At 43.7% G+C, this 17,311-nt stretch overlaps 1 protein-coding gene across 4 annotated transcripts in view; it reads right to left on the reverse strand.

Annotated features, from left to right (window-relative positions):
* SLC4A11 (solute carrier family 4 member 11) overlaps positions 1–17,311 on the reverse strand; it is a 156,667-nt gene that overhangs the window by 13,580 nt on the left and 125,776 nt on the right. For 2 of the 4 annotated variants that reach the window (XM_073342968.1, XM_073342965.1), the window contains exons 14-17: positions 9,707–9,959; positions 7,837–7,943; positions 6,430–6,598; positions 1,297–1,470 (exon numbers count right to left, since the gene is read on the reverse strand). In XM_073342968.1, coding sequence (XP_073199069.1) covers positions 1,297–1,470; positions 6,430–6,598; positions 7,837–7,943; positions 9,707–9,959 — 703 coding nt within the window. Of the gene's footprint in view, positions 1–1,296; positions 1,483–6,429; positions 6,599–7,836; positions 7,944–9,706; positions 9,960–17,311 lie in introns of all 4 variants that reach the window. The other 2 variants (XM_073342967.1, XM_073342964.1) reach the window with 1 other exon arrangement.

The raw sequence follows: 17,311 nt of genomic DNA on the forward strand, positions 1-17,311 counted from the left end.
CCTCACCATATGAGGCGTAGCACCCTGAATTAATTTGGCTACACAATCAGACTCCAAGGTTGGCCTGGATCAAACTCTGAGGCAGATTTCTCCGCAGACAAGAAAGAGGAAATATTTTGCCTTCTTCAGGGGAGGTTCTTGATTCTTGTGTTTACTTGTATCCATCGTGTTCTGAGTTTGTAGCTTGGTTTCTTTCAGAGAGCAGGAGGTGGGAGCTTTCCGTATCCAGAGGTGAACGACCCTTTTTTGATTTTCTATTTAAGCTTTGCTTTAGCTTCCCTCTCACAATAAGGCAGTTGAGGAGGAGGAAGACAACAATATATAGAACCTCTTGTTTATATTTTACAGCTTTGTGAGGAACACGAGATTTGGAATCTCCATGGGGGCTGTAGAAGGCAGAAAATACTCCCATTCCCCAGCATCTAGTTCAAAGTTGTCATTTATGTATCTAATCACGTCTGGGCAGAATGAACATGATTCTTAGTGCAGCAGCTTATGGTCATGTGCACCTACCCGCCTCAGTCCTGTCAGTGTTTTCCCAAAAGGACCTAATGGCAGAGGGGTGGCCTCAGGAAAGGTATCTGTGTAACAGAAGTCTCTCAGCTTCCTGAGGTACAACGGAAGATGCTGCAGCAATCTTTGAAATAGATCCACCGTGATACAGTTTTCTGCCCTTTGCACTATTGACCTCGCAGGTTACAGACATGGGGGAGTCGCACTGGATATTTTTCTAATGAGACAAGCAGGCAGCGTCTGGCCAGAATTACTGTCTCACTGCTCAGCAGGGCTTCAGCAGAGAGCTTAGAAATACGAACAACTCTGAGGAGACAGAGTTCAACAAGAAGTTTTTTTTCTTCACGGATTCCCAGATGAACCCAAAAAAGTAGGGGAAAAAATACTGAGATATGGAAGACCTGGCTTCCCAGCCGCATAGCTTGAGGCGAGCACCGAAAGAAATTGCCCTGTCAGAGCAGTACAGCTGCCAGCTACTCCAAAGATGCAGAACAGTGGTGGTAGTTACAGCGAACCACAAGGTTTGATAGCTGGTTCTGGGACCAATAAATGACCCCCCCCCAAAACATCTTTCTTCATCCCAGCTGCCTCTGTGTTGATGCGGGCAGACCATTCCTAGCACCAGCCGTCTGGATTGGTGGAGACTGACAGGAAAGATTAATTCACGTCATTCAGAACAACCATTTGTAGCGTTTAAAGAACTCTGGAAAACCCCTCAGGATCCCCAGATTCACATCTCTCTTTCCTTATATGGATTTGTTACTGGGGCTCCTCAAAACTTACGTCTCATAGATGTGCCCGTTTTCAACCCTCTCTTCCACGTAGGCCAGTGCTCGGACGTGCATTGGGGAATGAGGGAACGCAGCGTGTATCCATGGCAATCCGAAGACAGACAGGCCCGTGTTAATCAGAGCTACAAGGAGGAGGTCCCAGTGATAAGCTGTTCCTTTCACTAACCTGAAATAAACTCTAGTTAATAAAGTTTTTATGTGCACTCAACCATGTAGTAACAATGCCGCCCTTGCTATGACTGAGCTAGAATGTTCATGGATGGACATTGATTGTGCATCTCAAAGCACAGAATTTTACAGACCTCCTCTTTTATAGCCGACAGTACATGAATTTGAAAGGTAATGAAAACGTGATTGCTGCCAGGGGACAGCAATCAGTTTGAAAGAACTGAAAAGAGAAACATTTCCCATTATAATAATGGTCTAGTCCTCAATTTTGTCAGCATTTATTACTGTAATATTAAACAGGATACCTCAATTCATTCAAAATTAATATTCCCATCAGATTTACTACTGTTCTAGCTGGAGCACTAGCAACAGCCATAGCAAGGGTTGCCAAGGCATTTTTCATTTTAAACTCCTCTTTTTAGTTGCTCATAAACTTTTATCCATCGAGCTGAAGTTTTCCAGGCCTTGTTTTTGATGCATTGCATGTGTGTGCCTGGTAAGTTAGCTACATGCTTAAATATGTACTAATGGCCCGTAAGGGGGCCGACTCTGAGGAAAGACACCTTTAATCAGCAGCATCCATTGGGGTTATGTGCAAGCTTTGAGCAGGCACGGTCCCAGTTCATGTCCTGTTCTTCCACATTGCCAAAGCAGCACCTGAACACCTGAGGCTTCCTTTATTGTTTTCTTTCCCTATCTGGATTTTCCTGTTAGCTTATACAAAAAAGGATTTCATTGCCTATGCCATTGTAGGCTCTCTTTCAAAGCCTAGATCCATCTGGCTACTCTCTAGCCTTGTTTCAGTCCCAACCTGGGATGTTGCCCTTAGGTTTTTTGACAAGTTTTTGAAGTATTCAGTTGACAGCAAGCAGATCACAGCCTGTACATTGTCCAGCCAACCCATCATTTTTCTCTTCACTGATCATAGAATCATAGAAAAGCAGGGCTGGAAGGAACCTTGAGAGGTCATCGGGTCCACCCCTGCATGGTCAACATCTTCATTAATGATCGGGATGATGGGATGGATTGCACCCTCAGCAAGTTCACAAATGACACCAAGCTGTCGGGAGAGGCAGATAAGCTGGAGGGTAGGGATAGGGTCCAGAGTGACCTAGACAAATTGGAGGATTGGGCCAAAAGAAATCTAATGAGGTTCAACAAGGACAAGTGCAGAGTCCTGCACGTAGGACAGAAGAATCCCATGCACTGCTACAGGCTGGGGACTGACTAGCTAAGCAGCAGTTCTGCAGAAAAGAACCTGGGGATTACAGTGGATGAGAAGCTGGATATGAGTCAACAGTGTGCACCTTGTTGCCAAGAAGGCTAACAGCATATTGGGCTGCATTAGCAGGAGCATTGCCAGCAGATCGAGGGAAGTGATTATTCCCTTCTATTTGTCACTGATGAGGCCACACCTGGAGTATGGTGATAAAATTGGAGAGAGGGAGGGCAACGAAAATGATTAGGGGGCTGGGGCATATTACTTATGAGGAGAGGCTGAGGGAACTGGGCCTGTTTCGCTTGCAGAAGAGTGAGGGGGGGATTTGATAACAGCCTTCAACTACCTGAAACGGGGTTCCAAAGAGGATGGAGCTAGGCTGTTCTCAGTGGTGGCAGATGACAGAACAAGGAGCAATGGCCTCAAGTTGCAGTGGGGGAAGGTCTAGGTTGATATTAGGAAAAACTATTTCACTAGGAGGGTGGTGAAACACTGGAATGGGTTATCTAGGGAGGTGGTGGAATCTCCTTCCTTAGAGGTTTTTAAGGTCAGGCTTGACAAAGCCCTGGCTGGGATGATTTAGTTGGGGTTGATCCTGCTTTGAGCAGGGGACTGCATTAGATGACCTCCTGAGGTCTCTTCCAACCCTAACCTTCTATGATTCTATGCTGAGGCAGGACCAGCTAGATCTAGATTTTAATTGCTAATGCTTTACCCAATCCAGTTTTGAAGAGTCTTATAACTGAGCAATTCAATCTACTTTCAGTTGAGCAGCATCTTTTGCCTTTCTGTACCACAGCTGAAAGGCTCCATTGCATTTGAAAAAGACACTGATGTGGGAGTCAGCAGTTTGGCTGTGATATCTAAGGAAGAACCCAGCTACATACCCTTTAACTATAACCCTACTCAATACCAAAAGTCACCCCATCACATGTTCTTCTAATGTCACATAGGCAGAAAATGACAAGAAATTCAAATCAAGAAAATGGCAAAATTCCCATTTAAGAAGAAAGTAAGTACTCATGACCCATTTACAACTTACATTTATGCCAATCGCTATTTAATTAAAGAGCGGACTCAATGAGGATAGAGGAAAATTTTCAAATGGCATAGAGAAGAAATCCCAGAACAGGCATAACCCAATTGTTTTGAGCCTGTCCATCTCTCTCTGCTTTCCTGAGCTAATGGTCCTTTATCAAATAAAGTGTGAGACTAACTAAAACACTAACAAAGAATTGTTCTGCAAGGAAAAAAAAAACCCCACCTCCCATGTGTTACATCAGCAAAAAAATCCACTGAGAAAATGGTAGTTCCCGGGGCGGGGGTGGGGGGAAATCCAATAAATTCACCCTTGATGCCATATCTGATTGTAGTTGGTAGAAACATCAAAGGGAATATTTGAAGACTGTAGCTTCTTGTTTCCAAGCCTGTGCATAAATCAGAGCTTTTAGATAAAAGTGATACTAGATTACATATACTGTCCTATTTTGAGCCTGACCTCCTTTGCTTCCATATTCTGAATTATATAACGGCAAGCCAGCATAGCTCCAAACGCTCCTTTTTCAGTCTCAAAATTCTTTTAAATTAGCATAGCTGCACTACATGATACGGTAGAAATTTTTGGTTGATCCGCTCTTAGTTTAAAGAGAAATATTCACTGTATCCCAGACATCAAGAAACCACAAGGCTGACTAGATGCCAACCACATATCAGAATGGGAGATGCACCCACTGACTTCAGAATAAATGAGATCATAAATGTAAAATCCATAAAGTAAGAACAGCAAAGCAGCAGGGTGAGGTAACCAATTTTCAGAAGCTTTGCTCACTGCTCCAATGCAATGCTGGTTCTTTGTCTTTGTCAAAAGTCATATAAGAGACTGCTTCTGAAGATTCTGTCCGGACAATTCATTTTCTTAATAGAAGCTTGAAATAACCTTCTTTGTTCCAACAAACCTAATTTGAGAGGGTCTGACTTTCTCTGGTCTCTCTAGACTAGTGGTTCTCGAAAACTTATTTGATTGTACCCCTCTTGTTCATGTCTGTAGTAGTTTTCGCTCCCACTCCCCTGACCACACAAGTTCATATACCGATTAAAAAAAAAAAAATCAACATTCAACTCTCACTACATATTAAAAACAGTAAAGCATCATTGATTCAAACAGAGCCATTTAAGTATATAGCGCATCGCTTCCCGGCCACCCAGCTCACAAGGCAGTGCGGACAGCGGCAGCAGCAGAGAAGTAAGAGGGGCAACACCTTACCATTTCACCCTTTCTTCTGCACTGCTGCTGGTGGCAGCACTGCCTTCAGAGCTGGGTTTCCGGCCAGCAGCCGCTGCTCTCTGCTCTGCCTTCTCACACCCTCCAAGAATATGTCCCTTGCCCCCCAGCCTGAGAACCTCTGCTTTAGACATTGGTGTTTTTGGAAGCTCCCAGGTAGGTTGAGAACTTGTTGGCCCAACTAACAAAATGGGTGGTAGCCACTCATCTTGCGCCTTGTAATCCCCACATATAAATTTCTAGGAATAATTCTACAGTCCATTGGCACTATGGGGTATGTTTACATTGCAGGTGGGAATGCAGCACGTGCAGAAATACCTGAGCTAGCTTTGATCTATATCTAGAGCAAAGCTAGTTCGAGGAACAATGGTAGTGTAGCCAAAGCAGTGCAGGCTGGCAGCTGCTCAAGCGCATACCCAGGGTCCTGGGTGGGCAGGGCTGGCCTGTGCTGTTGCAGCTTCATGGCTATTATTCTTTGAGCTAATTTTGATCAAAACTAGCGTGAGTACATCGCCGTGTGCTGCAATCACACTTCCTGATGACAGCGTAGGCATAACCTGGGAATAGGGAGTCTACCAAATTCACGGCTGTGACAACTGGGTCACAGACTCATGAAATCTGGTCTCCCTCGTGAAATCTGGTCTCCGGCCGCCCAGCTCTGAAGGCAGAGTGGACAGCGGCAGCTGCTGGCTGGGTGCCCAGCTTTGAAGGCAGCACCGCTGCCAGCAGCAGCGGACAATTAAGGGTGGCAATGCCACAAGCCCCTAATTGGCTTGTGACCTCCTTTTGGGGAGGGGCCCCCAGCTTGAGAAATGCTGCAGAGAAATCACACAGTTTTTGTGAGTTGGTCACAGCATAAAATAGCAAATTTCGTGGATGTGTTACACATGCAAAATTTGCTATTTATGCCGTGACCAACCTGCAAAAAAGTGTGTGATTTCTCCAGGATTTAAATAGACCCCTACCTATGAAATCACTCCCAAAAGAACACATTGCTAGAGGCAGTATTTCTGGGACTGGCATAAAATACCATTCCAAGTATGAAGAATTGGGAGTCTTCCACATGTAAATATATAAGGGGTACACAAACAGAGCTAGCAAGGTTGTGTAATTCAGTCCCAGTCCGGCTTTACTCAGAACACTGTAATATAGTACTGAAGTGAAATTATCTCGGGGCTTCTCCACATGAACAATTAGACTGCTGCAAGCAGGAGTGTGAATCTACCAGCCCTCTCCATATGTGCCCTGCTGACATGCATTAACAGTTCATTAATGCTCTTTGAGCTAGTCCCATTTCAAAGAGTACTAGGTCAAAGAAGTCTATTCAACAGTTAACATGCATGTAAGGCTAGGATGGGGTAGATTCACACCCCAGCTTGCTGCCATCTCATTGTTCACATAGAGGAGCCCTAAGAAGAACTGCCCTGGTTTGGAAAGAAAGGGGTTAAGAATTTTACCTGTTCTCTGGAGCATTTGTGAGTGACGCCACTATATTCTGCTCTATGAAGAAAAGCATCGACAGAAGGAACCCCAGGCCCATGGCACTCATTACAGAGCCAATTGAGAGAGATCGGATTGGGGCCAGCACGAATAAGCTCTCAGATGGGTTGTAGTTAAACTTGGACACTGTAAACACACAGGGGGGGAGAAAAGTGTTAAAGAGGCATTGTACTGTTTTCTAGCTACCTGCATGAAGCAAACTTATGTTCTATCCCAACCACCAGTTACTGGCTTTAATGCAGGTTCCACTGGTTCTCTGGCCTGCATTATGCAGAAGGTCAGGCAAGAGGATCATAATGGCCCCTTCTTGTGCTGAAGTCTATAAATCTACTGTTTTAAAAAAAAATGTATTTATCACTCTAGCCCTGACTGATAATGGCTAGTCACGCTGAACATTTTTATTTTATAAAGGAGATGAAAATTTAAATTGAAGACAATGCGAAAAAGAACAAAAAAAGAAACATTCTTATTATAGACATAGAATTTTAGAGCATGTTTCTGGATCTGAAATAATTATAAATAATTTGGCATCTTCATCATACAGTCCTACTTCATAGTTAATTTGCTAGTATAGGCATTTTAAAATACTCTCAACACCAAATGAGCTGCACAATGGGCTTTAGCATAATACGCGGCTGGCTTCAGCTGGTGACAAGAAATCCATCGTCACTAAGGGAAAGATCACACGCTACAATTCACCACTTCTAAATCCAGTTGGATGGAGTGAGAGTCACACCAAAAGTGCCACTTCTTATTTACTTCCATACATTTCCTCACATCGTCCACGCACGTCATCACAGGTCAATGCAATTCCTGTCCCTATTCTCTCTTCCTGATATGGAAAAGCTGATCCGTTTGTCCAATGAATGGTGTATCATTGTTAGATTTCCTTGTGTATCTTAGAATCGCCCAGATGCTTTGGGCCATTACATTTTTAATTAGGAAAATATAAAGAGGAGACTAAAAGAACAGGCCGAGATCATCAACACCACATCTGTACAGCTGGCGACAACCCTTCCTGCCTACTAATTGCCCTGCCCTTTTGTTCTTTAGGAGAATAATAGGATCAACTCTTTCTAACAACAGATGCACATTTTAATGACATTTAAATGAAATGACAGACTGAAATAATTCCCTGAGAAAAACTACATGCAATATCATTTGATTCGGTGTTTGCATAAATTAACTTTTATTGAAGGAATTGGAGGCATATTTATGCATGTATAGGCATGTATTTAGGAGACAATACACTGAAGAGCTTTTTTTTTATGTTAATATTCTTTGCAATAAACTGGTTTTCTTTTCTGATTCCATCTTAAGTGCCTTTCTCCTGGTAATTTGGAAGAGTAAACAAGCGGACTTACTTTCTATTTCCTTGAAGAAGTAGGAGCCTACGATGGAGAAGGTTAGAACGGATATGGGTAAGGCACAGTCGGACAGGATTTCGCGGACCCTTGCATGCAAATAGGGGCTGCAATTATAAAAAAAAACCAACAACTTTCCATTAGCATCCAACATACTCAGTTTTCCTGCTACCACAGTAATGGAGTAATCATTCAAACCACAGGCAGTGGCAAGCTCTATACTGAATGCTATTTCAGTCCAGTGCTGCTATTGTTCATTCTTCACTCTCAATATTATTTTAAAAAGTCCTTAATCATGTAATGTACATACTAGTTTTTTGAAAGCTAAACAGCAGAATCTCCGTTTATGGGAAATGTAGGCTCTGAAGTTTGATGAAAATCAGTGTGAAACCCAAAAGGGAACAAAATTTAAGATTCAGGCTTTGAAAAACACACACAGTCCTCAAGAGCTGACAGCTAGCTGTTATTTCCAGTTCCTCTCTCCCCCCCCCCCCCCCCCCAGTGTGGGTTGTGTCTGCAATTTCCGGCTCCAGAACTTTTCCATTCTTTAACCATTCAAGTGGGAGATTTGTCAAAGGCTCCAAAAGGAGTTAAGGCAACCAATTCCCATGGACTCTCAGAGAGAGTTGGGTGCCCAGTTAACTGCCTCTTGTGCTTTTGGAGGAAAGTGAGATGAAGTACCTTTCCAGGAAATTATCATTTACAATATGGGAGTATATTTCTAAAAAGTTACCCCTTTTCCAGATCATTTAGAAAACAGTGAAATGGCAAAATTTGCCGACCATACACAATTACTCAAGATAGTTAAGTCCAGAGCAGACTGCGAGGTGTTACAAAGGGATCTCACAAAACTGGGTGACTGGGCAACAAAATGGCAGAAGAAAGTCAATGCCGATAAAGGAAAAGTAATGCACATTGGAATATAAATGGGTTCAGAAAAGAACTAGATAAGTTCCTAGAGAATAGGTCTGTCAGTGACTATTAGCAAAGATGGTCAGGAATGCAACCCCATGCTCTGGGTGTCCCTAGCCTCTGATTACCAGAAGCTGGGAGTGGACAATCACTCAGTGATTACCTGTTCTGTTCATTCCCTCTGCAGCACCTGGCATTGGCCACCAATGGAAGACAGGATACTGGGCTAGATGGACCACTGGTCTGACCCAGAGTGGCCGTCCTTATGAGATTAACTGAGTTTTAGCCACGGACCCTCCAAGAGAGGGTCAAAGGAAGCTTATATGACTGTCAACACTTTCAAAATCTACTAATGTCTTAAAACGCCCAGCCAGACATGGAAGCACGTCTTCCACTGATTAAACAAGATTTATTTAGTATTTGCATATTTGCTGAGCTGAGCAAATTCGGAGCCGAGCAAATTCGGAGCCCACCTCTGAATTTGGTTAGCAGGCACTCCTCGACAACCTGTATCGCTGCAGCTGCGCCGCAGCTGTAGGTGACTGGGATTTTCCAGATTGCCAGCCAAATTAAGGCCTGTTCTTGTTCCCACTGAAGTCAATGGCAAAACTCTCACTAACTTCACTACGGGTCTCTCTACACTGCAGTTAAAAACAGCTGGCTGGCCCAGGCCAGCTAGCTTGGACTCACGGGCTCAGGCTAAGGGGCGGTTTAATTGCAGTGAAGACGTTTGGGCTCAGACTGGAGCCCAGTCTCTAGAACCCTGCAAGGTGGGAGAGTCCCAGAGGCTGGGCTGCACCCTGATGTCTACACCATTATTAAATGGTCCTTTAGCCCAAGCCCTGGAAGTCCAAGTCAGCTGGCCCGGACCAGCCACAGGTCTCTACTTGCAGTGTAGACATATCCTAGACTCAAGATAGGGATTTGAATCTGTAGAATGAAGGCTGAAGTGACTCACCTTTTCTTAAACTGATAAAGTGTATGACCAAGCCAAAGGGTTCCCAGCATCAACATGAGACTAAGGACAGCAGTTTCACGTCCATAATGCACGACCTCATTCATGCCCGTCTGATTCTCCAGCGACATAGACCTGCTCACTGATGAATTCATCAAGAAGCTGGTATTGATGCTGAGGCTTGGAATTACATCAGCACGTGTATTTTCCAAATAACTGTCTCCTTGGTGCTCATGGTAGTAATATTTCTTAAAAACTGCACGAAACAACCGATAGGCAAATGTTAGGATAGGTCTGTAACAATTCAAAGCAACTTGAGCTTGCAGTAACTTTCACAGCGCAATCTTTCTTTACCTGTAGTCACACAGGCGCCAACTCCGTGGATACTCCAGGGCTGGAGCACCCACGGGGAAAAAAAAGAGTGGATACTCAGCACCCACTGGCAGCCCCACTGATCAGCTCCGCCCATCCCAGATCAGCTGTTCAGCAACATGCAGGAGGGACTGGGGGGAAGGGGAGGAGTGAGGGTGGGGCGCACTTGGGGGAGGAGACGGAATGGGGCAGGAAGAGGCAGAGCAAGGGTGGGGCTTGGGGAAAGTGGTGGAGTGGGGGCGGGGCCTGGGGTGGAGCACTCCCCCACAGGAGCACAGGAACTTGGTGTCTGTGCACAGTCTAATACTCTAATGGCACATTCACGCTACTGAAGGTAAGAGAAACCAGATTATTAGGAGTTTATAATTCAGTTGTGAACAAAACGGTAGCTTGTTTTATAAATATAAAAAAATAGTTAGGCCATTTGTAAGTTACAATACAGAAATGTAAGTCCCTCCCCACCCTCAGATTGTTATCTGGTTTTGTTCCATGCACTGAATCATGGCTTTAAATTTTAAGAAGTAAAACTGTGGCAATTTCTTGCTCTAGTATACTAAAAATATGCACTTGGCAATAACTGAAAACATCCAAGGTAGAGTATACTCAGGAAAGTTACTATTATGAACATCCAGTAAGTACTTTCCGACACTCACCAGTGCATATTTTTGAAGATGTCCAAGTACGGTTTTATAGGACAGACAAATTAACTGGGAGATCATACATATGTAAACATGCTCCAAATCTGAATTTGCAAAATGCATTGAGATATGATGGTTTACCAGGGCTACTATAACTAGCTTAAAAATTTACCTCAATAAAATGACAAACGCAAACATGCCTTCTATAACTATCCAAGTTAAATACCCTATAATGCTTCATAAGGTCCATAAAATACATAGTGAGATAATCTACATTAAAGAGACTGCATCTAAGTATTTATAAAAGAGAGTAGCTGCTGTGAAGATGCTATTCCATTCTATAATTAAAATCAAAATAGTACTAGGGGCATACTTCTGGAAGGTTTGGTGCTGGAGGGGTCTGACCATACTTGATGGAAGATGTCATGGTCTCAGATGATGTGATCAGCAAGAGTCTGGGAAACTCATTAGGAAAAAAGGCAGCAAGGAAAGGGTCATGGGCGAAGAGGAAGATAAAGACAGCAACCAGCCAGGGCGAGAGGAGCAATGGAAAAGGAAGTCAATTAAGGGGAGAGGTATGTGCCAGCCACTGTGAAGAAAGTCAGCCAGCAAAGGTGGAATGGGACTTAGGAGACCTTGAAGTTGTGTGTCGACCTGGCTGAAATGTTTTCCTCAAAATATTTTCAGGGGCTGAATGTTTTTTTAAAACCATAAACATTTTGGCAGACATTTTTCATTTTGGTCAAAACCTTTTCGGGTTGATGAAAACCCAGAAAATGAAAATTTTGGGGTGACATTTTGGTTTTCAGAAACTGAACATTTTTCTTGAAAATGGTGTTTAGAAACCACATTTTATCTACAAAAACTGTAAAGTTTTTATAGAAAAAAAAATCCTGTGAAATGGAATTGGCATTTTTTGACCAGCTCTAGTTCCACAGGAGCGTGGTGCTGACTTCTCCGTTCTGCTTAGGAGCCTACCCAAATGCTCTTATGACCCTCTTTTAACTACCCTGCCATTTTAATGACGACTCCCAGGTTAATTCTATTGCTACTGCAGTAGTGCCTTGGGGCACCAGACAAAGAACAGGACTTCATTGTGCTGGGCACGACTGTACAAACAGGCAGTAAAAAGATTTCCTCAAAAGTTGACAATCTAGGTTATAAGAAGATGCAATAGGTGGACGAGATAAAGGAACGGATAAGGGATAACTATAAAACAAGCAAATTGTTATGCAATAACAGAGGTCTCAGTTCGCTACCCAGATGTGTATTTTTAAAATAAGTTTCAATACTGAGGTTTCAACTAGCACATTTAAAAAAAAATAATTTGCATAATTCATGTTCTACCTTCTAAATTTCTCTCAGATTTGAGATTGAACATTTTGCTTTTGTTGCTAGAATGACTTGCACTGTCAGTTTCAGTGCGATTCTAATGCAATTACACAATTCTGCAATGCAGCAAACACGGCAGGAGAATATTTATTACAATAAGTTTCTCTTGGATTATTATTATTTTCTAGTGGCTTTAGGTTAATGCATACATTATTTTTCTTAAAGAATGGCATTCTGGGCAAAAATTGTCTTGCTAGTTTCCTTTTAATAATAAAGACCAACCCTTTAGATTGGATGATTCTGAAATTTTGAACCATCACTGGAGTTTCCTTAAAGTAGAAGTCTGAAATCTGATTGGATAATGTACTAACTAGCCATTATATATCCCGACAATGCCCAGTACAGCCAAAAGTATATGCCCGTGATCTCTCATGCACATCGCATGACAACAACTTCAGAAACTCAGCAGGAAAACGATCACAGAGGTATTAAATAATACCTCGATGATAATACACCTTTACCCCAACATAATGCGGTCCGATATAACGTGAATTCGGATATAACACGGTAATGCAGTGCTCCGGGGAGCGGGGCTGCTTTACCTCTTTATATCCGAATTCGTGTTACCGCAAGCAGTTCCTCCGCGCCACCCCCACCTTACTTGCTGCAGCCTCCCTGCCCCAGCTCGCCTCCGCCTCCTCCCACGAGTACGCCGCAGCTCCGCTTCTCCCTCCCTCCCAGGCTTGCCGCGCCAATCAGCTGATTGGTGCGGCAAGCCTGGAAGGGAGGGAGAAGCAGAGCAGCAGCGGTGTGCTCAGGGGAGGAGGCAGAGGCAGAGCGGAGGTGAGCTGGGGCGGGGAGCGGTTCCTCTCCCTACCCTGATATAACACGGTCTCACCTATGAGACAGTAAGATTTTTTAGCTCCCAAGGACCGCATTATATCGGGGTAGAGGTGTACGTGGCATTTCACTAGCACATCTTATCTGAGGATCTCAAAATGTTCTACAACATTAATTACACCTGCCACACCCCTGTAAAGTAGAGATGGTCATGCCCATTTTACAGATAGGTACAGAATACTGAAATGACTGGGCAGAAAGTCAGTGCTGGAGTTGTAAACAGAACCGAGAAGTTTTGGCCTGCAGTCTACTGCTCTGACCATTAAAAGGACACTCCTAATAATAGCAATGGCAATAATTCAGGAGGATTAATAGCCAGCTGGGGTTAAAGACCTGTAACAGCCTCAATTATTCCCAACTGACTGTTAACTCAATGGAAATAAACACTCTTTGCTTTGATGACTACTGACAAGGTTCAGATCCAAAAAGCAAAAAAGTCCAAGAAATTCAAAATAATGCTGACATTTTAAGTCATCCTTTTGGTCTAGTTGCCATAGATGTTCTGGGAACAGTAAGTGATTTCACATTCGGAACTACAGTAATACTGGAACACAACAGAGTAGGTTTAGAATTGAGCATAGATCTTAAAATGAATTTCAAGATTGTTACTGATTTGTGTCACTTCACATTTTAACTTAAACATAGCAGTTAGATTATACGTATTCACTTTGGATTAAATGTTGGGGAAACGTAGCTGATTTTACACCCGTATTTTACTTATTGTAATGTGTGGTCTGATTGGAATGATTGGCAGTTGGATAGATCAGTCTGCCATGTAACAAGGATTTAGTATTTAATATTCAGCTGCTGCACACTAAGCAGTCTTTTCAGAGACATTACACAACAGCTGAGTTCTTCGCACAAATTCAGTAGAGAAAACACTTTAAACTAGAAGATTGTATGCTTTAAATTGAACTGTCCTAGAATGCAGTTTAATTTCTAGTTCCCTCTGATCCCTCTAGTTCACCTTTGTTGTTTGCTTCAGCTGTTACAGAACTGTTTTCTGTAGAGTGCAAACGTCAAGATCAAACGCATGGCTTAGGTGGTTGGGCCATGAGTTGAAAACAATGGTCACTAGGATACTAAGAAGAATGCATGTGTTTGAATTACTAGATGTGATAATACCCCTCTCCCTAATTTCCTGCATATTTAAGGATACCTTGCAAAGCATATATAAAAGCAACATGGCTTAGCAAATTAAGAAAACAAACATGTTCTTCCTTGGGAGCAGTGCGTTGCTGGATGCACTCCCTGACAATGCTTTTAAGGTAGCAGGAAAGTCATAGCAGCATAGTGTCTGGCCAGCTGACGTGTTATGCAACTCGCCAGCATGCAGAAGTCTTCTGATCTCACCCTTATGATCTCCCTAGATGCATGACTGTACCTCAGTAATAAGGCAGGCAAAAACTAACATAGAAAGGTCAAGTGTTTTGCTGGGGTTATGGTGCAAGTTGGTAACAGGAGCCCGGATTAGAACTCTGGAGCCCCTGGATACAGGTCCTGTAGTCTGGAGTCCATGCAGCCTCTCATAACCCCCGAGTATCATCACTCCATCAGTCCACAGGAGAATTTACAAAGGATCAAAAGGGTCTGTGAAAGCCTCATTTCAGTGATGCTGCGCACACCCTTCCAACGTTCAATATGGTATACTGGACACACATGGGGATTTTTTATACTGTAGTAAAATCAGCCGATCTCAGAGGGGGCATAGCAACGGTGAACCTAAATATCCAAGGAGATGGGGAGATAGATATTTGGAAGAGTGTAACAGGATGTACTTAGAAAAGCCAGAAATACCATGGAGTTGAGCAGTGAGGACCATAGCAGTTTTAAACACATTCTAATGCAGAACATCCTTCAGTGTGAAAGACCTGTGCTCCTAAACTCCCATGGCCCGTGCTGAAAGCGGACTGTGAGATGTCTACAGCTGTTATAGGTGGGGCTGGTAGCACTGCCCAATATTAAAGTTGCCTGATACCACCCCATTATAAGACTCTGGTTTCAGTTGCTTATAAAACTTTGCCAAATGTTAACCATTGGGGTGGAAGTTTTAAATGTTCCTTGTCCACATCAGGCTGAATTTCTTTTGGAAAATTTCAGCCAAAATGGTTCAGCCACTTCTGAGAAGGAGGCTAGGGGAAAAAATACATTTTGTTGAACCTTTACTCTGAGAAGATCTAGTGCCCCCATGCTTTGGAGCAAGGACTTGAAGTTTGGCAAAGGATGTGCCTTTTGGCATCCCTGTGAAAATCTGCCTACATTTGGCCAAGTTATAAGCCATTTAACAACTGCACTTCACACATGCTAAGTAGAAATTTATTTTTTGCTTTGCATACAAATTTCTTGAAGATTCGGTCTGCATTGGGCATGCTCCAGCCAGGGGGTGAGCAGGGCTTTCCCTGCAATTCTAGTTCTGGGCTGTTGTGGGCCAGGCATTCGACTCGAGAGCATGGAACGTGCCTTTCCTATACGGTCAATGCCCCCTCTCCGCTGCTGAGCCCAGACAACATGGAGGCGGAAGCTGCCTGCTTTGAACACAGAAGGAACAAGAGACAGACCTTCAAGGCAGGGAGCAGGGGGAGTAGATTGGAACCAGAGGCTGGCAGGGAGAGTTGGGAGTGGGGTCAGAGATTGAAACAGAAAACCAAGGAGAGAGAGACTGGGAACCAGTGGGCTGGGGTGGCAGACTGGAACTGGGAGTGGCTGGTCAAGGAGACTCGGAGTATCTATCAGTGTATCCCATGGGGAGGAGCCAGGTTACAGGGGGAGAAATGGTATTGGCTAGGCAAAGACACTGGACAAGAAACTGAGTGGATAACAGCACAGGTTGGCTGCGGAGCTCAGAGCAGGAGCCTGGAACTGGAAGCAAGTAGGGATGGGGAATGTAGTCAGAAGAGGTGATGACTGGAGGCTGGGAAGAGACAGATTGGATAAGGAGCTGGTGGGGAGGGAAACTGACACAGTTGGCAGGGGAGTCCAAAGAGATGATACTAGGATTTACTGGGCAAGGTGACGGGATTGGGGTGAGAAGTCTGAGGAGTGGAGACTGGGACTGGTCAGGTGAGGGGATGGGGAGCAAGGGATGGGGAAGAGACAATAGGACAAGGACAAGTTGGAGAGGACAAAAAGGGAGAATGGGCAGAAGAGTCTGTGTCCACAAGATCACATCCCTTCCAGCGCCTGGAATGGAACCTAGGATTTGTGACTCATCATTCCTCTGCTGTCAGCAAATATCCGTGAACCTCCTTTAGTTCTGGTCCACATAGAGGAGGACAGCTACTACCATCGATTACTCCATTAGTTCGAGTAGCAGAGGTGGCTGGGGTTTTTTTGTTTTATTTTTGATGGGGATGAGAGTTGTAAAGGTCCCAAGGGAGCATCCTGCATACAATTGGATTCTATCCCTGCATCTGCCACAGATTTTCCATTGGTAATCACTAATTGCATACTCCTCATTTTCTGGGTGACCAGCTTAAGATGCTAAAGTCTGATTTGCAGAAGTGCTGAGCACTCGCAGCTGCAACGGACGTCAATGGGCTTTGAACACAGGAAATGCTGCAAAATGCTAAGTACTCTTAGCAAAAAATAAGTACTAAGTACTCTTAGAAAAAATCAGGTCCTAGGCATGAAAATGGACACACAAAAATAGTGGATACTTTGGGCCTCAATCTCTCTGTACCTCAGTTCCCCATCTGTAAAATGGGGATAGAACTTTAACGTTTGGGAAGCACTCAAACTACTGTCACAACACCACAGAAAATGGTAAATTAGTAATTCTGTCTTCAGAGCAGGTTGAATAGTGTGCAGTAAATAAGGCCTGGGGCCACACACTGAACAACGAGGAGAAAAAATACAGAAGAGCTGCTCATTGAGTGAGAGCAACCCATTCTGTGCTCTGAACGAGGCCAGGGTCCTGTGGGAAAAATAGTCCATGGTCATGCAGTTGAAGCCTGTGTCATAATGCATGTGCACAAGGGGTTCGAATTAATGCTCAAGCAACCCTAACTCTGGCATTTCCTAACTTTTTTCAGTGCTTCATTTTGCAGCCCGGATAATGTTTTTTTAAATGTACTTCTGGAGTGTGCGATATAAAGAGCAGAACCTGCAGGTTCTAAGAACTGCAAATCACACCATGGGACCACCTTCATTATAAAGGATTCGAGGCTGCAGAACTCAAAACCCCTTTCGCCCTGTTAGTATCAGGCAAAAAAAAAAAAAGGGTGGGGGGTAATAACATCAGCTAATCCCTCATTCAAAGAGTTTTCAAGACAAGGCAAGGCAAAGCAAAAGGAACACTGCCTTTAGCATGCAGTTTCTGTAAGGAGCTTTCATCTGGTTTGTGCCCCATCCTGTTGCCTGACTCACG

This window comes from Lepidochelys kempii, chromosome 4, assembly GCF_965140265.1.
Source record: "Lepidochelys kempii isolate rLepKem1 chromosome 4, rLepKem1.hap2, whole genome shotgun sequence".
Classification (NCBI taxonomy): Eukaryota; Metazoa; Chordata; order Testudines; family Cheloniidae; genus Lepidochelys; species Lepidochelys kempii.